The sequence below is a fragment of the Gopherus evgoodei genome, chromosome 8 (genome assembly GCF_007399415.2).
Source record: "Gopherus evgoodei ecotype Sinaloan lineage chromosome 8, rGopEvg1_v1.p, whole genome shotgun sequence".
NCBI classification, from domain to species: domain Eukaryota; kingdom Metazoa; phylum Chordata; order Testudines; family Testudinidae; genus Gopherus; species Gopherus evgoodei.
The window spans coordinates 74,323,047-74,346,770 of record NC_044329.1 but is presented as its reverse complement, the minus strand read 5'-3'; the positions used below and the strand labels follow the sequence as shown (position 1 = coordinate 74,346,770).

Below are 23,724 nucleotides of genomic sequence, written 5' to 3'. Positions count from 1 at the left end.
CTTGTGTTTCAGTCTCAGCCTGCCTAGCCTGTTGCAGCAGGGGCAGATTAAATGTCTTTTCATATTATGATAAATCAGAAGTTGGAAACCGAACTGCTGGTGCTTTTTCTGAGGACCTAGTCAATGAGATGTGTGGTGGTCTCTTCCTGAATTAATCTGTAAGGCCATTATCTTCTCCTCAAGACTTGCCTCTGCAATCATGACTACAAGAAATCAGCCATTCAATGATGGCTAGGTTGTGTTCAGTAAAGAATAACTGATCTGATTTATTTTTTTTAAGGGAGAAAGGTCAACTTTACTTTCTCCCTTCTATGTAACTGTATAATCTTTTGCTTCATTTTGTTTCACACATTTGCATCTGGTTTCAAATGACTAAGCTCTTTTGGGGCAGGGACCATGTCTAAGGTTAAGATTTCATGATAACCGTGACAGACAGGTTATGGGCTCCCATGAATTTTTGTTTATTGCCCATGACCTGTCTGTGACTTTTACTAAAAATAACCAGGGGACAGGGTTAGGTAGGGTGGGAGTAATGACAGCTGGAGTCTCATGGTGTGTGTGTGGGGAGGGACATGCCAAGCCCCTGAATTGGGGGTGGAGGGCAGCCCTGGCTCCAGCAGCCGCAACCACAGTGTGGGTGCACAGCCCCTGCTCCAGAGCTGTCCACAGCTGCAAGACAGGGGCATGCAGTCCCAGCTCCAATGCCAGCTGCAGCTGAGGGGAGGGGGCACAGCCACAGCTCCTGCCCTTGTCACAGGGCGGGGGTGTACAGTTCCACCTCCAGCCCTGGCTTCAGCCACTGACTGCTGAAGCCAAAGAAGTCACAGAGATCCGGTAAAGTCATGGAATCCGTGACTAAATCATAACCTTAACCACGTCTAACTAGGTGTTCAGCATCTAGTACAGGGTTGCCAAACTGGCTCGCAAGCCACATGTCTCTTTTACCATTAAAGTGTGGCTTACAAGCCCCCCATTCTCCACCTACCAGACTGAGGTGGGGGTGGGGGGGTGGAGGGAGCTCAGGACCTTGGCCTTGCAGTGGAGTAGTGAGGTAGGGGCTTCTGTCCAGCGGGGAGGAGGGTCTCGGGGCTTTAGCCCTGCAGGGTGCACCAGCCAGGGCTCGGGGCTTTGGCAGGTGTGCCCTGACTCTCAAACTTCTAAAGATTGTGGTATGTGGCTTGGAGGGTCAGTAAGTTTGGCCACCTCTGATGTAGTGCAAGAGTGCAATAAGAAAAGCCAAAGAGGAGTTTGAAGAATGGCTAGCCAAAAACTCCAAAGGTAATAACAAAATGTTTAAGTATATCAGAAGCAGGAAGCCTGCTGAACAACCACTGGGGCCCCTTGACAATCAAAATACAAAAGGAGCGCTTAAAGACGATAAAGTCATTGCGGAGAAACTAAATGGATTCTTTGCTTCAGACTTCACGGCTGAGGATGTTAGGCAGATTCCCAAACCTGAGCTGGCTTTTGTAGGTGACAAATCTGAGGAACTGTCACAGATTAAAGTGTCACTAGAGGAGGTTTTGGAATTAATTGATAAACTCAACATTAACAAATCACCGGGATCAGATGGCATTCACCCAAGAGTTCTGAAAGAACTCAAATGTGAAGTTGCGAAACTATTAACTAAGGTTTGTAACCTGTCCTTTAAATTGGCTTCGGTACCCAATGACTGGAAGTTAGCTAATGTAACGCCAATATTTAAAGAGAGTTCTAGAGATGATCCCGGCAATTACAGACTGGTAAGTCTAACGTCGGTACCGGGCAAATTAGTCGAAACAATAGTTAAGAATAAAATTGTCAGACACATAGAAAAACATAAACTGTTGAGCAATAGTCAATACGGTTTCTGTAAAGGGTGTCAAAGTTAGAATCAGGACTCACAATTTGTCAGACCACTCTGTTTTATTAGCACAGCGCTCTGCCAATAACATTCAGAATATGTGAGCGCCCATGCAAGGCTCAAACAGTCTTATTTATACAGATAAAAGAGCGGGAATTAGACAAAGGGACAAAGATACCAAAACAGTAAAATTCACCTGGGGCACAGCATGCATATCCTATTTCCTTACTAACTGTATCGATCTAAGGCTAATGCTTCACCAATTGCCCTTAAACGGTGCAATTGTTCTATGTTAATGTCTGTATTCCTGACACCTGGTTGCAGCATTCCAACATCTTTGCTTAAAGATACAGACAACATTTCTTTAATCCTTTCTATTTTCACAATATAATTCATTCTACTTTCACAATCCCTCCTTTTAGTCAAGCGCACGCCATGACCAACAATTACTGGGTTCCACAAATTAACCGTTCCTTATCTCTTTGTTCATCAGTGATATTCAAAATCATCATATTAGCACTCTGTTTTGGGGCAGCCATCTGGGTGACACAATTCTGGATACAACAGGAGATTAACTGAAAGCATACAAAAATCACTAAGATTCCGAACAGGATAGTTAGGGCTCCCTGAAACAACCAGTTTCCTATGCCAGAGAAATTGAACAGGTTACTTAGCCACTTCCATAAAGAACTCAGCTCTTCATGAGGAAGATATGTGATTTGTTCTAAGTGGCTATAGCGATCTATTACCTCATTGGTATTGTATAAACATACAACATTGTTTTCCAGTGAGAGCACAGGTCCCTCCTTTGGTCACCAGCACTATGTCCAATGCCTGATGGTTCTGGAGGGCCACCTGTTCGATCGCCCCTGTTTCTTTGGCCAGGGCTCTTAAACTTTCTCTGGTTTTATTTGCCATTATTTAACTACTTAGGAGCCTTTTTTTTTTTGCCTGGTGTATTGCTCCCCCAAGTGGGATAAAGGAACTGCCAATAGCCTCTTCCAGGTGTCATGACTGTTCCATATTGTGTTAAACGGACAAGGTCCTCCAGTGAGGTCTGGGGAATTGAGTGGGATAGCCAGGACAGGAACACCAGTTTGAGAATGGGCTGGGATGTGGCTGCAGATCCAGCATTTAGAAATAATAAGGGTCTGAGCTATCCACACTTGCTGCTGGATAAAAGAATTGTCATTGTGGACTCCCCAGACCTTAAGATACCAGCAGCCGAAGAACAGGCACCACCAGAGGCGCATGTTGGAGGCAGGGCCCTTCTGGTTCTGACAACCTCAACTGAGGGAACTGCAGTCAGTTTTATGTCCACCAGGCAGCAGGCACTAAGCTCACTACTGCTTCTTCTTGAGCCTTGCTTTATGTAGTCATCTGCTTCTGGCAACCCTTACGAGAGCGTAGATTGTAAGTTATTGCAGGCTGTTCCTCTACGTCTTCTTCTGGAGTCAAAAAAATTGACTCTGCGTGGTCCTGAGGTGGTGGTTGGTTCACTGGGGATGGTGCATTCTTACACTGCGAAGCATGTATCCACTCTGAGATGCCAGACAGTTTAACAGCTGTCCCTTAACTCTGGCTGTAACAATGGCCTTCACACCTTGTCTTTTCCTGATGCATACATTCCTCATTCACACAGGGCTTGTCTACATCAGAAAGTTGCAGCGCTGGTGAGGGAGTTACAGCGCTGCAACTTTGAAGGTGTACACATCTGCAGGGCACCACCAGCGCTGCAACTCCCTGTTTGCAGCGCTGGCCGTACTCCCGTTTTGTCTCGGGTGTAGAGGATCCAGCGCTGGTGATCCAGCGCTGGTAATCCAATGTAGACAGTTACCAGCGCTTTTCTTGACCTCCGTGGAAGGAGGAAGCCTCTGGTAATCAAGCTGGTTTCCTTTCCCGGTTTGCTCTCTCGGTCCCGGAGCCACCCAGCAAACCGCAGGGAAGGAGACCTGCTTGCTCGGGGTTCCGGGACCGAGAGAGCAAACCGGGAACGCCGCGGTTTGCTCTCTCGGTCCCGGAGCCACCCAGCAAACCGCAGGGAAGGAGACCTGCTTGCTCGGGGTGCCGGGACCGAGAGAGCAAACCGGGAAAGGAGACCAGCTTCGCCGCGGTTTGCTCTCTCGGTCCCGGCACCCCGAGCAAGCAGGTCTCCTTCCCTGCGGTTTGCTGGGTGGCTCCGGGACCGAGAGAGCAAACCGCGGCGTTCCCGGTTTGCTCTCTCGGTCCCGGAACCCCGAACAAGCAGGTCTCCTTCCCTGCGGTTTGCTGGCTGGCTCCGGGACCGAGAGAGCAAACCGCGGCGTTCCCGGTTTGCTCTCTCGGTCCCGGAACCCCGAGCAAGCAGGTCTCCTTCCCTGCGGTTTGCTGGCTGGCTCCGGGACCGAGAGAGCAAACCGCGGCGTTCCCGGTTTGCTCTCTCGGTCCCGGAACCCCGAGCAAGCAGGTCTCCTTCCCTGCGGTTTGCTGGCTGGCTCTGGGACCGAGAGAGCAAACCGCGGCGTTCCCGGTTTGCTCTCTCGGTCCCGGAACCCCGAGCAAGCAGGTCTCCTTCCCTGCGGTTTGCTGGGTGGCTCCGGGACCGAGAGAGCAAACCGCGGGGAAGCTGGTTTCCTTTCCCGGTTTGCTCTCTCCTCCCGGAACCCCCCTTGAAGCCGCCCAACTGCGCTGCAGTGTGGCCACATCTAACACCACTTGCAGCGCTGGTTGCTGTAAGTGTGGCCACTCTGCAGCGCTGGCCCTATACAGCTGTACTAATACAGCTGTAACAACCAGCGCTGCAAAATTTTAGATGTAGACATGGCCACAAACAGATTGAGAATACAAACAGTAGTATTTTATATAGAACAAAAAAAAGCATTGCAAATTAAACCTTGCTAAGTTTTACAATTGATAACTAAGACAATTTACATTGAGACCCAGGCCTTCAATGTTTCTCTAATTTACTTAACACAGACACAATAGAGAATCCTGTCTCTTACTACCTAAATCTTAAAACAAAGAATTAGAGAGGGCCCAATTTGTAATGCATATGGGAAAACAGAATCTTATAGTCCCAGGGGGTCAGTTCTTTCTGCTATTTAAAAAAAATGGCTAGCAGGATGAAATCAAATTATACTTTAGTTCTTATGGGACATTATAAAATCCTGCTCCTACATATCCCCCTTTTGACACTAAGATTATTAATTGCCAGTGTCACTTCTTATTTAGTCCACGTAATAGAAAATACTGGGAGGTGATTTGGGCCTGTGGCTTTAGCTTTACATACATTTGTTTTATCCACCAGCACATTTTAAACATTTCAATTAAACACATACAATTTAAAACCAAAAACAATTAGGGGTAGTAACATTAGTATGCCAGTAGTTGTGGGAGACCATCCAGAAAATATGTTATACCAATGGTAAGCTGTTATGCTTTTCTGCAGTGGCAATTCTTAACATGTCCCCATTTGCGTGTATAATATGAATAGTCCAGTTTTCCACATTTTTGTTTTTATTTTATTTTATTTTTTTTTAGGAACTATGTTACCTTTTTACCTTTTAACAGATGATTGGTAACTGTTTGCCATTCAATGCCAAGATTGATAGAGAACTCAGCTAATCAGTGCTTACAATAAGCTGAGACTCTTTTGTTGTTGTTGTTGTGGCAAATAGTAAATGTGATTATTGGTAAACACAGTACTTACATTACATTTACATTTGTCTGCTGGTGGGTTGCTAACACTTTTTAAACACTTTTCCCCCAAGAATTAACACATACACATAGTCCATATAATTTTTACATAAGGTATAACTGTTTGTTTTGTATTTACAGAGTTTTCATGTACTTTTATTAAAGTGACAGTCTGATTACACAGAGTCATTTTAAGGCTCAGTGTTTTTAACATTGCTTCTTTTTGTTTTGTGCACCTCACCTCTGCTGTTGCTTCAGAGGGTCACTGTTAATTTCTCATTCTGTCATTACAGCTCTTATCTGCTATTGTTACAAAAATAACAAACCAAACAAACAAACAGACTCCAGAATCTCTACCTATTCTCCTGATTCTGACTGCCCTGTTGCAGCCATGACTTGGTCTTTATTTAAAAACATTTTAATTTTTGTAAAGAATCAAGTTACCCCTTAAGGGTTAAATGCTAAATCCCAAAGCCAAACAACACTAATTACCTGTGTCTTGCAAAAAGGTCTGTCAGTTTTGCAACTTTGAATTAAAGAGTCAAATGAATTTTTAGTGGCATTAAAAACAAAAACAAAATCAATTTATCTTACACCTACAAAACAGTAGTTTTACAAACCAGATGTGTTGGTTTAGATTCTTAGAACTTTACATATTTTCACAGACAAATAGATACATACACATTTTCTTTTCCTTAACATTTTTTTTACACTGCTTTGTTTTTGCATAGCTGTGTATATATATATGGATTATTTACAGGCACTCTTCTGGAAAAGGGCCCATTTTCCCTTCAGAATGGCTGCAAAGAAACCAAGAATTCTCTCTCTTTAACATGGTCCTTTTTAACATTTTCCACAAAATTTAACTGCTTAATTCTCTCCAGCCTCTATAGAGTTACCTTTTACTCTCTTTCCTTAAATCACTTGTTTATGTCCCAAAATGACACCTTTATCACCTAAGATTTCACCATTTTAAGTATTGTTCTAGGGGTTCATGCCTGCACTTACTACTTTTCTTACTCCTGACACTATTCCCTTAGGGCTTTCAACCTGTTTCTTTATCTGTTGCTTGCCTGCTTGTCTGGGCCCGATCCTGCTTTTTTTTTTTTTTTTAACCATTTGTGAGTGATATTGTGGTCATTTCACAATTTTGAAAGAAATGTTCAAGGAAAGGGACCAGGAAGGGTGGGGGCTAGTTGAGGAGCTCCCCCCGCCCCCAGCCTTGCTGAATTGGTAGTGGGACACTATAAAGAATCAGTTTCTGAGGCAGACAACAAAGGGGAACAGAACAAGGGACTTTTTGTCCTTTTTACAATGAGATGGGAGTATGAAGGGTTTTGGATCGATCCGGGGTTTGGAGAACGGGGTAAAGGGGAGCGCTCGGTCTAGTGGTGGGAGAGGAGGCTTTTAATAAAGCTTTTAACTTATTATTTGAATAAGTGAGAGAGGCCAGTTTTGATTTTGTCCACTTATGATTTGCCTCTTCCCACCACTGCATGAAACAATTAACCTCTCCTTTAGCCAATTTAGTTTTAAGTTGGCCGAGTTTGTCTTTTAAGACGTCCACTCAGTCTTTGTTCCAAGATTTTAACAGTGGCCACTGAGTTTTGGGATCCCCCTGAGTTAGCCTAGACCATTTTCCCAGAAATTTACAGGAGTCTGGACCCTTTTTACAGGAGTCTGGACCCATCCTAAATACACAAAATGAGCCGGCATTCATTTAGGGAACTGTCCCGACTTAGACGTCTGGTTACCAGTACAGGAGGACTTTCACACACCAATCACACAAGAAGGAAATTCAGGTTCGTCAGAGCGATGCCTGCTGCAACACACAAAAGGAGCCCACAGGCTACTGCCTCAATTGCCCTTGCTTTCACACTAAGGGTTTTACCCAAGGTGTGGTGCGGCTGCAATTGTACAGATTTCACTCACTCAGACCGCGGGGACAGGAACCCCTTGGTCGGCCGATCCCCAGACAGAGACGGCACCCAGACTCAAACACTCCACAAGAGGACAGATAGACACAGAGACAGGACAGTCCTCAGTCCGGACAAAACACAGAAATAATTACCTGACCAGATTCCTGATGTCAGATCCCAGGATCCCTACCAGAACAGAGTGGGAACCAACAGGTTCGATGGCGTAGACCTCACTGTGGCTGTGCGCCTTTCCGCTCTAGTGGGGGACCACTTGGGCCAAACGCCCAGGTGCCGGCTGCCACGGTCATCCTACAAAAACAGTCAGGAATCGCACAGCCCCAGTGAAGACGGTTGCCATCTCGGTGGAACCTCCAAATTGTCAGTTAGAATCAGGACTCACAATTTGTCAGACCACTCTGTTTTATTAGCACAGCGCTCTGCCAATAACATTCAGAATATGTGAGCGCCCATGCAAGGCTCAAACAGTCTTATTTATACAGATAAAAGAGCGGGAATTAGACAAAGGGACAAAGATACCAAAACAGTAAAATTCACCTGGGGCACAGCATGCATATCCTATTTCCTTACTAACTGTTATCGATCTAAGGCTAATGCTTCACCAATTGCCCTTAAACGGTGCAATTGTTCTATGTTAATGTCTGTATTCCTGACACCTGGTTGCAGCATTCCAACATCTTTGCTTAAAGATACAGACAACATTTCTTTAATCCTTTCTATTTTCACAATATAATTCATTCTACTTTCACAAGGGAAATCGTGTCTTACTAATCTATTAGAGTTCTTTGAAGGGGTCAACAAACATGTTGACAAGGGGAATCCAGTGGACATAGTGTACGTAGATTTCCAGAAAGCCTTTGATAAGGTCCCTCACCAAAGGCTCTTAGGTAAATTAAGCAGTCATGGGATAAAAGGGAAGGTCCTTTCATGGATTGAGAACTGGTTAAAAGACAGGGAACACAGGGTAGGAATTAATGGTAAATTCTCAGAATGGAGAGGGGTAACTAGTGGTGTTCCCCAAGGGTCAGTCGTAGGACCAACTTATTCATAAATGATCTGGAGTAAAGAGTAAACAGTGAGGTGGCCAAGTTTGTAGATGATACTAAACTACTCAAGATAGTTAAGACCAAAGCAGATTGTGAAGAACTTCAAAAAGATCTTACAAAACTAAGTGATTGTGCAACAAAATGGCAAATGAAATTTAATGTGGATAAATGTAAAGTAATGCACATTGGAAAAAATAACCCCAACTATATATACAATATGATGGGGGCTAATTTAGCTACAACGAGTCAGGAGAAAGATCTTGGCGTCATCGTGGATAGTTCTCTGAAGATGTCCACACAGTGTGCAGAGGCGGTCAAAAAAGCAAACAGGATGTCAGGAGTCATTGGATAGAGAATAAGACTGAGAATATATTATTGCCCTTATATAAATCCATGGTACGCCCACATCTCGAATACTGTGTACAGATGTGATCTCCTCACCTCAAAAAAGATATTCTAGCACTAGAAAAGGTTCAGAAAAGGGCAACTAAAATGATTAGGGGTTTGGAGAGGGTCTCATATGAGGAAAGATTGAAGAGGCTAGGCCTCTTCAGCTTGGAAAAGAGGAGACTAAGGGGAGATATGATAGAGGTATATAAAATCATGAGTAATGTAGAGAAAGTGGATAAGGAAAAGTTATTTACTTATTCCCATAATACAAGAACTAGGGTCACCAAATGAAATTAATAGGTAGTAGGTTTAAAACAAATAAAAGGAAGTTCTTCTTCACACAACGCACAGTCAACTTGTGGAACTCCTTACCTGAGGAGGTTGTGAAGGCTGGGACTATAACGATGTTTAAAAGGGAACTGGATAAATTCATAGTGGCTAAGTCCATAAACGGCTATTACTCAGGAAGGGTAAAGAATGGTGTCCCTAGCCTCTGTTCATCAGAGAATGGAGATTAATGGCAGGAGAGAGATCTCTTGATCATTGCCTGTTAGCTTCATTCCCTCTGGGGCACCTGGCATTGGCCACTGTCAGTAGACAGATACTGGGCTAGATGGAGCTTTGGTCTGACCCAGTACGGCTGTTCTTATGTGTTATGTCTCCACTATGGACACTATACTGGCATACCTATTCCGGTATAACCCTATAGCGTAGGCCTGGCCTATACCTAAAATTTAAATCAACCTAGCTACATTGATCAGGTGTGTGAAAAATTCATGCCCCTGAGTGACATAGTTAAGATGACCTAACCCCAGGTGTAGACGCACATAAGTTGACAGAAGAATTCTTCAGTTAATCTAGCTACCGCTTCTCAGGGAGGTGGTTTAACTACAGCGAGGTGTGGTGGAGGGGAAACACCTTCCATTGCTGCATTAGTGCTTCAGGCACTATAGCATCATTGTAGTATATGCAGCATGACATAGCCATGGACACAGCATATGCTGACAGATGGTTGTTTAGGAACACCATCTCTCTGAATGAAGTTAGCTATGGTGACAGAAGCCCTCTTCTATTGACGTAACCCCCAGTGTAGGTGCAGCTGTTAGGATAGCTACATCAGTCAGGAGTGTGAGAAAACCACAACTTTCACCTGTGTAGGTATGCCAACATGAACTCCAGTGTAGACACAGCTGTATTGACAGAAGAGGGCTAACTCCCCTCAGGCAGGTGGTGAGAAAAAACACTGGTTAGTGGAGGCTGTGTCCAAGCTACAGGGCTTTGCAGACATAGTTATGCTGGTATAGTCTCTAGTTGTGTAGACATACTGTAAGTAGGTGGATGCAGCTTGTTGGCCTAACTGGGCTAGACTGAGACACACAGCAAAGAGAAGAAAAAAGAAGCTGGCCAATTAAATATTTAGATGAAAAGTTTTCAAGGACAAGATGGAAATCAGCTACATTATTTGCATTGCCACCAAAAAGTGCTATAGCCCGTATGTATGTATGCAGCGTGTGCCACTTGGCTCTTCAAAGCTTGAGAAATGGCATCCTTTCAGTCCTTACAAACATTTCAGAACCCTGTCAGCAAACAAACAGCTGGGGCTTTTCACAGCTAGCAGCATTACGGCCCTGGGATTAATAGCTGGTTGATCGTCTCAGTTGCTGGTGAGCAGACATCCGTAGCCTGTATCAGTGGTGCTGGTATTGGACCCAGCCCACACAGGTAACACATCATTTGATCCTATGTCGATCTTCTGCTGAGTCCACAGGACTGTTTTTAACTCTATTTTTTGACCTCTCCCCCTTGCTCTCTAACCAGTTGGGTGAGTTGCCACTATGAACATTTTTTATACAGCCTCAGAAAAGCTGCTGAGCATGGCTGGTGGCTACAACATCCTGTTTTGTTAGTTTTTGGGTCTTTCTAACTGAATTACACCTTCCCTGCTCTCTACACATGCATGGAGACAGTGTAACTAGCTAAGATCAGTGTCTCTTCCCCTGCTTCTCTCCCCCTCCACTAGAGAAACAGTCAAATGCTGCAGTGTAAAGTGTATGGGTTACATGAGCACTGTGAAAACATTCCTGTTTCAGTTAAGAAGAACTGGATGAGAGTGCTTGTGTTACTGCTGGTTACTCTAGGTCACCTTTGGGTCATTTAAGGGTCACTTCTTCATTGTGAGCTTTAATAATTTGAGCCAATAACTGCATCTACTTATCTTTACTCCAATTGAAGTTCTACCTTTTACCTATCCTTGCTAGTCTCAGTGAGTAAATTAGTTTTCAAAACAAAAACAACAAAACCTAATTTAGTGCATCATTTAGTATCATTGTATTATGAGTAAGGCACTTTGTTTTCTGTATTTACTGATATTTCTCAAAAAGTCCTGGATTTTTAAAAAGTTGGTATTCAGGTGACTTTCAAATACCCCGCAACCCCCCCCCTCCACTTTGTTTTTTTGGGGACCTCTTTGTGGAGGAAGCAAATGAGGCTGAAGCAGAGCAGAAGGCTGCACCCAGTGAGTACTAGCTCCTGGCCCTTCAAAGTGGCAGGGGATGGCTCCATCCTGCAGAGCCAGGGTAGGAAGTTCTCTTTCCAGTGGGGATGGGTTCATACTCGTGGGGTGCACCCCTCCTGGCCCTTCAGTGTGATCCTGTCCGCTTTCTTTGAGCAGCAGAGAGTGAGAGGGACAAGGAGCAAGACCCTGACAGCCGAGACCACCTGATCACTATGTTGTGAATGCCGAGCAGCCCTCTTCTCCACCCCTTGCCTTTCTTTTTTGGTCTTTACCTATTTTCGCCTATTTTTTTTAATTTTAGAATGAACTGATGAATTCCAAGGAAGTGTGGGTGGGGAGGGATGCTTTAATTGTGAGGCACAACCTATATTTGAGCCCTGAATGCTTTGGCCCCCATCACTGTGCTTATATGCAAATTACCATTTTAAGACTAAACACTTGAAATGGTATTTATAAATCAGATGACAACTCAGCACATGCAGTAGTAACATATTAAACTGATTTGCTACATGAGGTATGATCCTGAAATCCCCTTCATCGTATAACCCAAACTTAGATTCCCACTGTCCGCGATAGTGGGAATAAACTACTTTTTTCAGCATTACAAATTTTAAAATCTTTTGGATGTGTATGCACATTAGGTATGTTTTGGTGGTCAAAAGGGGCGTTGTGTGTCAAGCAAGTTAGCCTAATATTGTTGAAAAGTCCCTATAAAATGTGTGGTTTTGCCACTCTATTAACAGACTATGTTGTAGCTTATTGGGGAGCCCTCAATCAAACCTAGCTTGCAGTGTGACTTCAGATGTGTTAGCATGCATATTTATTGAGATTTTTCCATCAGCTTTAGCTAATCCAATAGAAAAATACTCTTTTTGCCCCTCAAGACAGAGCCATTGAGACCACAAAACTTGTTGCTTGTCCATATAAAACTTTTTATAACTGTTTTGATGCACTGTCGTAGATGACAACATAATTTATGTTGGATTGGAAGAACAAGAAAATTGAGAAACATTAGAACTCCTTTTTTAAAAAAGTGGTTCCCAAAGTCATTTTATTTTGAAGCACAGTTGACATCAAATTGCATTGTCTTGTTGCTTTGGCTTGATGCCAGTGTAATGCCATGAACATCTGAGCAATATAATGGAGCTTTATTGTGTAACAACCTGACAACTTCCACAACGTGGCAATATATTGCGCTGCACATTTTCATGTGGTTTTAAAGTAATGTATAAAAGTGCTTACTGTAGAAGGACATTCAAAATAGAGGAATAACAAGGCTTCTCATAACAAGCAGAGTTTAAACTAAAAAGTTTGCACAGGAATACACAGTTTGCAGAGGGTGGAAGTGTCAGAAAAAGGTGTGAATTGTAAAGTGAAGAGTTTGCCTATCTTGTGCACTTTCACTGTGAAAACATTGGTTTTGATTTCCTGCCTTTGTATTAACTGCTTGAGGTGAGGTTGAAAAAAGTGATAGCAATGTGGTGCTCTTTAAGAATATATAGTGAGAGGCTATGAGTAGGGAAATGTCTTTTTATAGTATGCTGCTTTTTAGCAGAGTACTGCTCAAGAATCAAAGTTAAGTCAAATGTGAAAAAGGAACATTCAAACCTTGTAAAGAACCTACAGCATAATAAATGATGATTATCACATTTTGATTCTTCATGGCAATCAGTTTTAGTTGATGTTTTTTTCTTTATTCTTAAATCTGTAGTGTAAAAGTTCACAAGTGAGAGTTAATCGAATATATACAGTTGAAGTGAAACTGTTTTAGGGATTGGGTTAGAAGTTGCATCTGTTTGCTGGAATATTTGGTCTTTGCTGTTTTGGCTTATGTAAATTGTTTGTTTATATCTTACCCGCCCTACCTCTTAGTTCAGTTATGTTCACCCAAAACCAGAAAGGAGTCCAGACATACTGTACGATACCCATTCATTCTGAAAATGAGGACAGTCTGTTCCTATGAAGAGAATGGCAGATGTGCTAATCTGTTCAGACAATATAGCAGTGGGTTAATTGAAACAAATTGTAGGCGGAAAAGAAACAGTATGGTCAAAGAGGCTGCCCTTTTCAAACAAGATGTTAATCTCCCTGGTACTGGTTGATGCATTTCCTCTGTGCACGAGCAACTGATTTGGATTAAATGTCCATTTCCGGTTAGAATTTTCACTTACTGTTAGGGAATTCTGGTAGGGTGACCATACGTCCTGATATTTAGGCATTTTTCCCGTGTCCCAAGCAATGTTTGGTCGGGACGGAATTTGTCTCGATACTTCATGGCACTCCATTTTTGTTTTGTTTTTTCCCCTCCGCCAGCAACCCCCTCCCCATGTGTCCCGATATTTTCTTCCTCACATCTGGTCACCCTAAATCCTGGTACCAGTGCAAACAGCTCTCATTGATGTAGCTTTTGGAGCTTTCTATTAATGACCTACCTACCTCTGCTCTGCTCAGAGCTTTCCAGAATGGTGCAATGAAAGATTCAAGAAAATCATGAGCTGCAGAGAAATTAAGCTTGTCTTCATTGCAGAGTTAACTAGTGTTCGATAACTTGAGTGTTGCTCCTAATTTGAGTCATACGCACAAGCTCTTAATTCGTGTGGTAGTGCTCAGTGCAGATTGAATGTTGTTTCTGTGTAGTTGCTCTCACCTGATAGGCTAGCTCGAGGGGTTAATTTTATGGTAGAAATAAGCACAGTTATCTACCTTAAAGACACAGCCTAAGATTCTTCACCCCCCAAAAGGTGTGTTTTGATAGCAAAATCACTAATAACTAATCACATTAGTTGCCTCACTGTAGAGTTAATTATCTCACTTTAGAATCCTTGTGGAGTTGAAATGCTGGTAATTTTTATCCCATGTAGCTAGGAGAGGTCCCCCACAAGTGTGTGTGTGTGTGTGTAGTGGCAGAATAATGTTGACCTCACCTAACTACGTAGGGATAAAAACTACCAGTGTCTTGTCTCCACTAGGATATTTTTGTGAGATAACTAATGCTAGTTTTTATTTTGCATTTTGTGGGAGTGAAGACAGCCCAACTTTCAGTGTTGCTCTGAAAAATGGAGAAGCAGAGGCTTGTGGGAAGAAGGTAGAAGGAGAGAGACTTATTTCACTCATGCTGTTCAATTGTTGACTGCGGGGATAAAATTGACCACCCTGTAAACGTCATTGTACTACTCTTATTTGTCAGCAAAAGTTGCGCACTCTCCGTTGATTTTTTTTTTTTTTTTTTTTTTTGGTGCCTTGCCAAAGGGGGGGTACATTCTCAGCCAGGAAATTGTCTACATTCTGTAGTTTTTCTCAATCCTCTGCTTCACAGAAGACCAGTTTTGAGTAAAGATGCTGCAAGTAGCTGATCTGTTTTGACATCAGGAACCACTTCTCATCCTTAGGAATTCCTGATCGTAGTGGGGACCTCATGACACATCCTTTCCCACCTCCGCCCTGATCACATTCCTTTTGGGAATGTTCTAAAACTCATTAGAATACTGAAATACAGATTCTCCCTAAACTGTTTCTATGCATGTATTACCTGATTGCATAGATTCCAGTACAGATTTTTTAAAATCGTTTAACATGGTTTAGCTCCTTTCATGTGAGTGGCCAAACTGTTCAGAGCCAATTTCATGGGGGTTGTGGAGATCATATTAAACTTTATATGAAAAATACAGCTCATTCTGTATGGTGGACAGATCCGTATCCATCTTATTCTTGGGCCACTCTGATCTTTTGCCTATCTCATGAGATTTGCCAAAATTCAAACAGTGTTGTCATAACTGTTGTACTCACTCTCTCATGTAGTTAATGATATTATAATATCGAGGTATGTCTGGGAGCTTAGAGCACACTTATTTTGCTGCCAAGATAGTGGGTTTCCATCAAAAGAGAGTGAGATGTTTGAGAATCTGAATTGTCTGCTCACTAATTGCCTGCTGGCGGATCCAAGGGACCATGCAGTGAGCTTTGCAGTACATGCTGCTCATGAACTGAGGGTTAATTTTGCTGGTCTTACTATATAATGGAAAACAAAGATTTAACTTCTTTCTCCTCCCGACAGCATCTGTTCACAAGATTAAACAGAAAATGTCTAGATTAAAATGATCTGGTTTTTAAATGTGTGGCAGGTACCCTATCTGAACTCCTTCTCAAGCTTGAACATTATAGTATCTCTTAAGTTTCCTGGTATTCAGACTATCTTCTGGTTTTCTTGTATGGGTCCACTTAAATTTAATGGGTTTCAGAAGCCACAAATTATTGTGCAGGTTCTTAACTACCGTACTTTAAATATGGAAATATAAAAACTGGTATTTTGTAGTCTCAGGCAACGAATATTCCAGAACGTTGAAGCAATTTTAATACTAAACAGTGTGGTCAAGCAGCTGTATAGAATTAATCATCAAAAGAAAAATATGACAATAGGATAAAGGAAGAGGTCTCAGAAACCACTTTTGAAGCTACAGCGATTACAGCAAGATACCATATACTAAATATGATACTGGGAAAGCACATGGACTGCATATTAAGCAATCAAAGAAATGAGGTATTTAATTGCAGTGACTGAATGGGTACAAACATTTAATTTACCAGAGAAGTTCTTTCCAGTGGATTACGCTTTCATTTTTTTCCTCCTCTCCTCCACACCACTCTCTTTTAGGTAAGAACTGAAACTACTTGGTCATGAACTTGTACAAATGAGCTATCAAGGAAGAAGTAGTAATATAAGTAGTAGTGTTATAAATGTAGACTTACGAAACCCCATTTAAATTAAAGGTTACATATACGAGAGAGACAGGGTGGGTGAGATCTTTTATTGGACCAGCTTCTGTTGGTGAAAGAGATGAGCTTTCGAGCTTCACAGACCTCCTCAGGTTTGGGAAAAGGTAACCAATTTACATATATAACTGAACAGTTATTACAATGGAAACATTTAATCACATTGTTTAGCTATATGATTAAAATCAAGGAAAAAAATTACCAAATTTCTTATTTTATTAAACCCAAGATTACGTTTAGTATGGAATTTTGAGCAGATGGCCCTAAATGGTGCTTGCATATTTGCAGTACTATTTGTTATGGGCCACAGTTGTTAAATTGCATCCATTGCCTTGATAAACATAGGGTCTGACACTTGGATTTTATTATTTCTACTGCAATAGCATATCACTTCTGCTAACTTGAGTTAAAAACTCATTTTTCCTAGTGAAGACCAGGCACAAAGAGCTTGATAGCCCCCAACCACTCAGCCATTGGGGTGGCCAGCCAGCAACTGGTATAGCTGTACTGGAGCTACCCTGAATTGTGTAAAAAGGACGAGCAGGCGGTTGCATTGCTTAAGCTAATTGAGGTTAGCCTATTTTAAAAGTACAGGGGAAACTTCATCAGCTCAGTGCAAACTCCAGCTTGATCATGTCTATCTTAGGGGTCAGAACTGTGGCAGCTGTGCAGTGGCTGAGTTTCCAGCCTTAGTAAGCTTTTTCAGTACAAAGCCAAAACCTGCCCCACAAAAGGAATCCAAGATGAATAGATATTAACGGTGCTGTAAAATAAGTGGAATAAGCACAAGAAGGAAAAATGTATTCCGAAAGTTAATTAGCTTAATTGTGGTACCTGGCTATATAAGTAAAACTCATGATCCATTTATCAACCGTCTTTTTCAGAACTTTAAAAGTAAAAAATTACAGAAATATTTGTGCAGTTGTAATTTGGTTGACACTGCAAATGAAAAGAATTAGCTGCTGGAAGGAAATTATTTTGAAATCTGAATTTAGATTTTTAAGACCAGGGTTTAAAGACAGGGCCAGAGTTGGTCCCTGAAACTCAGCAGGGATTGTTTGCCTCCAGCAGACTGTCACAAGTTTCATTTAGTATTTAAATTGCTGACTGTCTTAATCTAACTTCCTGTTTATGGTGTTAATACAGTGTCTGATTATGCAGTGTTCTGCATATTTTTTTCATTCTTGCTGTCCAAGGCTGTCTACTCTAGAAAACTCACTTCTTTTCCAGGAATGATGCAGCTGCACCAGCGTTGATAGTGCCATAAGCAGTAATGCAGCCTGAGCGCAGGTGTTTTTAGAAATGTGTGATGAAACTCTGCAAATAATTAAATAAATATTTGACAATGAAGCAGGAAACTAGCTCACCGTTTAATCTGGCGGATCTTTGGTACGTTTGGATTATTTACCAAATCGCATTAGCCACAAACGGTGTTTTGATCTGGTAAATACAATCTCATACGTTGTTTTCTGTTTGATCCTTTTAACACCTTTCACTTCCTCTGCATCTGAGAGTGTGATGTGCTTCACTGCTTGCTTCTTCTGTACTAGCTACACACATTTGGACATTCATAGAACTGTTCTTTTCAGGCAGCAGGTTCAGGCCCTATCTCTCACTTAGTGCTGCTTTACAGCTCCCTTACACTGTCAAGTGTGACATGGTTACCTCCACTCTTTCTATTCCCAGACATGGTCACTATGGAAATTGCATCTTCTGTAGTTGCATAGTTTGCAGAGTGTGCTTATGAAGAATGCTTAAGACTGCGCTGTGGGTTGTTCCTACAGGAGGCTTCCTTGCTGTTTGCTTTCCTTCTCAGTCTGTTGCAATCAAGAACTAATAATAGCAAAGGGAAGTTCAAGTGCATGAGCTACCTCACGAGAAAAAAGCCCAAGAATTTCAAGCCCCACCATGACTAATTAAAAATGGAAAATATCAAAATATTAGTGATGTTTGGCCAAACTCTACTTTAACCCTCCTAGTATTATCTATCTTCATTCCTGATGGGTTGGCCCCGGAAGTAATTGTACTCACACAAGCATAAAGTCAACATGTTCCCAGTGCTTTCCAGTATCTACAGACGTGAAAGGGAAAAATGTGGTTTCTTACAAGGCTTAGTCTTTCTGTAGCTGGATCTTTTTTCTTTGAACAATGGAAAATCATTGGCCCTAAACTCTGGATTCTCTCACTTTTAGAGGCTGACTGGTGTTACAGAACCACACATACGGTGGTGCTCTCACATGACTGGTGGAACCCCTTCAGTGTATCAGCCCTCCTCAAGGGTTACTCCCCCTTACTGGGGTAAGCCACTTGGCTTCACCACACTCCTGGGACCGCACCTCTGAGCCTTCAGTCCACCTGCCTCACTCTGTTAGCTCCCCTCAGTGAGTCCACTCAAATTGGATCTCCAGGGGGAGACTTGCACCCAAAGGAAGTAATGGAATCCTGGCCTCTTTAGACTAGAGTGACTCTGAGACAGTGATGTAAACCAGAAGGATTTGTTAAATGTCTGGAATGCAGCATAGGGAGCCCTTAGGTTAGCATGGAGAACAGGAAACAGCCAAGTCCCTCTGTGTCTGACTGGAGCCCAGGGCGCTCTCTCAGCTCCCAGTCCTGAAGCATCCCTGCTTCCAGCAGACCATGGCCCACATGTAGCTACTCCCCCCTTGGCCCCTCCTTAGTCTTTTTTGTTTCTCTTCCCAGGCTAACCTGGTCACTTTGTCTCCTCCTGACTTGCTCTTTGTTCTCCAGCTGGCCCCACCGTCTGGCTTCCTGCAGAGGGCCGGGTTTGGCAGTTACTTGGTAGCAAATCACCAGGCAATTGTCAGGACCTATCTGGACCTCTGGATTCTTCTGCAAAGAGAACACCTTTTCCCCTTCCCCTAGTTAATCTTGCAGTACATAGGGGAAAGGGAGGCACACAAAATATGCATACAAAATATTGTGGGGAAAAACCCACTTGGTCACAATTGGCTTTCTGCCAAAACAGAACTTTCACTTACCTGAAATAATAGCTGTTCCTTTCTGCTGCAAATATGACTTTCACAATGCAACTTTCTGCACTACAGAGTTAGGGAACCCAATCTCAGCATAAGGTTTATCTACATGGCACCAGAGTCTGGACTAAAGAGTTGTGAACTGTAGAGCATCCTAACATATTGCACTCTTTAAATTCCCTGTGTAGTCCCTGCTGGATCAAACTAAAAGGTACCTAGCTCACCTTGGTGTAGGTCCCATTTCCAACAGTATTACGTTAGTGCGAACGGGACAATTTTTAGTTCAAGCCAGCAGGATCTATGCGGGGCAGTTAGAGCACAGCACAGCAGGGCACACTGACTGCAGTGCAGTCTAGATGAGCTCATATTGTCCCTGGTCTGTTTCAACACTGTTCCATAACTAAGCTATATTCTTAGCCTAAGTTCAGTAAGCATGCTAAAGGGACATGGAGAGTAAGGCATTAGCTTGATTACAGAACATCTTTAAGCTCCATTGTACACTACAAACTGAAACAACATAGTAACCAGGTTCCTTGACATGGCTGTATTGGTAGTGTGGTTGGGCTTTTAATAAATGCGGTGCTGCTTTGCAGAAAATTCTGTCTAGATAGGCAGCAGGCAAAGGTGTGAAACGTATTGTCTAAAACTCTCTAGTTACTTGTCTGTTTCAAAGCCTTGTTTTGACAATTTCACAAATACAAGTAATGAAAATGTAAGTCTCCTCACAGGGTGAAATTCTATCTTTAAACTCTTCCTCCAGTTTCTTTTCTGGGATGGCTTTTTGCTTTTCAGTAAGGCTTTCCTGTCATACCACATGTGCTCGGAAGATAATGGGATCATCTTTTTCCTATTTGTCCTTTGAAATCTCTTAATTTCTCAGTCACTTACTTGTGTAAGAGTTGAGGTTGGGCAGATGGTTCAGTTTGTGTTAAGTGTTGCTACATCTAGATTTATTATCTGTCAAGGGGAGGCTTCACACACTATCTGTGAAGGAACTCAAATGTGAAATTGCAGAACTACTAACTGTAGTCTGTAACCTATCATTTAAATCAGCTTCTGTACCAGATGACTGGAGGATAGCTAATGTGATGCCAATTTTTAAGAAGGGCTCCAGCGGTGATCCCAGCAATTACAGGCCTGTAAGCCTGACTTGAGTATTGGGCAAACTGGTTGAAACTATAATAAAGAACAATATTGTCAGACATATAGATTAACATAATTTGTTGAGGAAGAGTCAACATGGTTTTAGTAAAGGGAAATCATGCTTTACCAGTCTACTAGAATTCTTTGAGGGGGTCAACAAGTCAATGCTATTCCTAGCCTCTGTTTGCCAGAAGCTGGGAATGAGCGACAGGGGATGGATCATTTGATTGCCTGTTTTGTTCATTCCCTCTGGAGCACCTGGCAGGCAGAAGACAGAATACTAGGCTAGATGGACCTTTGGTCTGACCCAGTAGGGCCATTCTTATGTTCTCATAATTACAAACCTTTGGAAATTCCAATCTCTCAAGTCCTGTCTAGTTGGGCTCCCAGCAGAGTTAAGCAACTCTGGTTTAAAGATGGCTTCTGCTAAAGCTTTCTAGCAGGATGTTTCCTTCGTCCAGTGTGCACCATGTTTAAAAATTGGTTTGATCCAGCCATACTGATTAGCCAAACCCAACCTTAGAATGGACTAATTTGCACCAAATGGCAAGAATTTTCAGACTCTGAGGGTAGATACACCCAGTCCTTCTACAGACACTTCACCTCCACTCCCAATTTCAAATGATACAAGTTTAAATACTATTTTATGCTATCAATAGAGTTATATTTTTACCAGGAAGTCCTAAATATTTCCAGCAGAGTTCAGTTTCATATGTTGTTTTGCTGAGCGGTATTACTTCTTTCTCTGGCTGAGGAAGAAATTTTTGTTTAAATAGGAAGACAAGCTAATAGGCCCTCTAGCCCTCCATGAAAGAATGTGCAGTCCTGGTCCCTGTGGCTTATCAAAAGCTTTACGTGTTGGAGCCTTCAGTTAAAATACTGATAAGCACAGTGAAATGTAGAGTTCTCAATAAACTGATATTCAATTTGTATCCCTAATTTGCCTAGTACTGTAAAAGGTCACGTAGCAAGAAGTAAATTTATGAATTATAATTCAGGTCAACTTCAAATCCATTCAGGGATGCCTGTTCTCACTTGGAAAGTGATGTTTGTGACACACAAAGTATAGGGGTCCATTGTCAGGAACAGCTTATATCCTGCACTTTTATAGGTCAAACCGTCTGAAAGACGTGACGCATCACTGTTTAAACGTACCACAGACTAACAAATTAGCAACGGCAAAGACCCATGAGATCATCTTGTCCATCTCCTGTGCCAATACAGAATTTTCTCTACAGTGTGTCTCCAGTGCTTTGTTTGGCTTTAAATGAGGCTTACACAATTTCTTTTGGCAAATGGTCTAATTGATCTCACTCTTACAAAATCTTTCCTGATTCATTCTAAATTCCCTCTGATTACATTCATCCCATCACTCTTCTGATTTTGACCCTGGGAAACAATACATTTATTCCAATTATTGTACTGGTGTTGGAATCTGGCTTCCAGTTTCAGACATTGCTGATCCTACTGCCAGAGGGTGTCAGGTGGGTTAAAAATGCAGTCTGTTTTAAATGTAAGCTGAGATATATACACACATTGTACAAGACTCAAAATACATTTCATCCTGTGAAATTTCATTATGCTACACTAAGCCAAAAGGATATAGTAGTTTTAAGACAGAGTTCAGGGTACTTTTATTCTTGGTGTATGCAGTAAGGTGATGTATTTTAAGAGCACGTGAACTTATTGCATTAGCTACTGAGGAAGGAATTTGTAAAACGTAAGAATTGTAAAACTTGTTCAATGTGTGAAAACTCTGTCCTAGCTGGCACAATGCTCCTTCTTTGCTCCTTGCACTACAGTAAACAGCCAGGAAGAAACCTCGAATTGCTTCCAAATGTTCACTGCTTGGGCTTGAATGAGGCCCCTGCATTTTGTTAACATCAAGAAATTGCTAAGTTGGCTGTTCTTGACAAATCACTTTGTTCTGGCTGGACTGGTTCATGCTAATTTTGTTTTATGATGTTATAAATATGTCTCAAGCCAGAGACCAAAGCAAGAATGGTTTAACTTTTCTTGCACATTTTTATGGCTGTTATAATTGCTGTTGAAATTGATTTTGGTTCTAAACTACACTTTACCATATGATTTTTTTCTTCCATGTGTTTTAGAACATAGTTTCAAGATTCCATCCAAATCCCACAAAATGAAACTGTTACTCTTGCTTGACTATCTCTATAGAAGATGCGTGAGTGACAAAGATTCATGCTTTTGCATTATTGTGATGTCAACCCTTTTGACTTTTGTAACATTTTTTTTCCACTGTGGTGAATCTGTAATAATGCTTTCTCCTCAGTGTATTGCCTCATATTTCCTGACTGATTTTATTCATTCTGTCAGGAAGTGGAAATATTGCTGTTGTATTCTGCATCCTTTGAAGATGTGGCTGTAATTAACTGTTTTGTTTTCTTTCTAGTGTTGTTCCACTTTTAAGAGAGTCCATTGGAATCTTAATGCAGCGAACTCCACCTTCCCTGGAAAATGCCCTGCCTCAGTGCTATCAGAGGGTGAGCTGTTCCACTTCAGGACATTTTTGCATAAGACTTAGCTATTAAATGAATAAGCAACATACGTTTGGACTTCTTGGGGGTGTTTTGGAATGTTTTCCTACCAGTAAATCCACAGAGGATTCCTTAAATCTGTCCTAAACATATACAAATGAATGAACACTTATCTGGAAATGGTCAAAAGCATAACAAAAAACCTGGATTTGACCATCTGAAGTCCCAAATTCTACATATCCTGTAGTCCCAACCAAAACTTTATATTTTGAAATGATTTCCTGTTACATAGTATATATTTTTGGCTTGGAATAGATCTTAAAACCTTTTTTTTTTTTTAATGTATTGTGTCACAAAGTGGTGTAAGAGAGCATTATAATGGAGATTTCACAAGAAGGCCAGTTGGATCGTTGTCTGTAGAATTTGCTTGTTCTCCAGTTCTGATCTGATGTTCAGCAGCCATTGCTAAAGATTCTTTTTCTATTCAAAGGAATATTTTTCTCTCCCCCTCTGGAGCAGTTATCTTAACCTTTCGCAAGAAGTGTTGAGGCATATTAAAAACATTGGAAGTAAATACAAAAGGAAGGTCATAGTTTGCATTTGGCATTGTGTCCCTGATACCTATACAGTACATGTCTTTTATGGAATGCTAGCATGATGCATGTACCAAAGAAATGTCCCTGTTTTTTTCCCCCAGTGGTTTATGGGGTTGCTGTGTAGCACTAAACATCTCACAAAAAGAATTCCTGGTTGAGATGAGAAGTGGGTACATCTTACACACCCTGAAATAACTGTACATGTGCCTTCTTCCTTGCCTCAAACACTGCTGTTTTTAGAAAGGAGTGAAGAACACCAGTTTCCAGTGTAAAATAACTGTAGCCTCGTGCAGCAGTTGTGTGGATATGTAATAG

At 41.9% G+C, this 23,724-nt stretch overlaps 1 protein-coding gene across 3 annotated transcripts in view; it reads left to right on the top strand.

Annotated features, from left to right (window-relative positions):
* The window catches only part of SLC30A7 (solute carrier family 30 member 7), a 58,976-nt gene that overhangs the window by 29,253 nt on the left and 5,999 nt on the right, over positions 1 to 23,724 (top strand). For all 3 annotated transcript variants that reach the window (XM_030572439.1, XM_030572438.1, XM_030572440.1), the window contains exon 9: positions 22,729 to 22,819. In XM_030572439.1, coding sequence (XP_030428299.1) covers positions 22,729 to 22,819 — 91 coding nt within the window. The remainder of the gene's footprint in view (positions 1 to 22,728; positions 22,820 to 23,724) is intronic.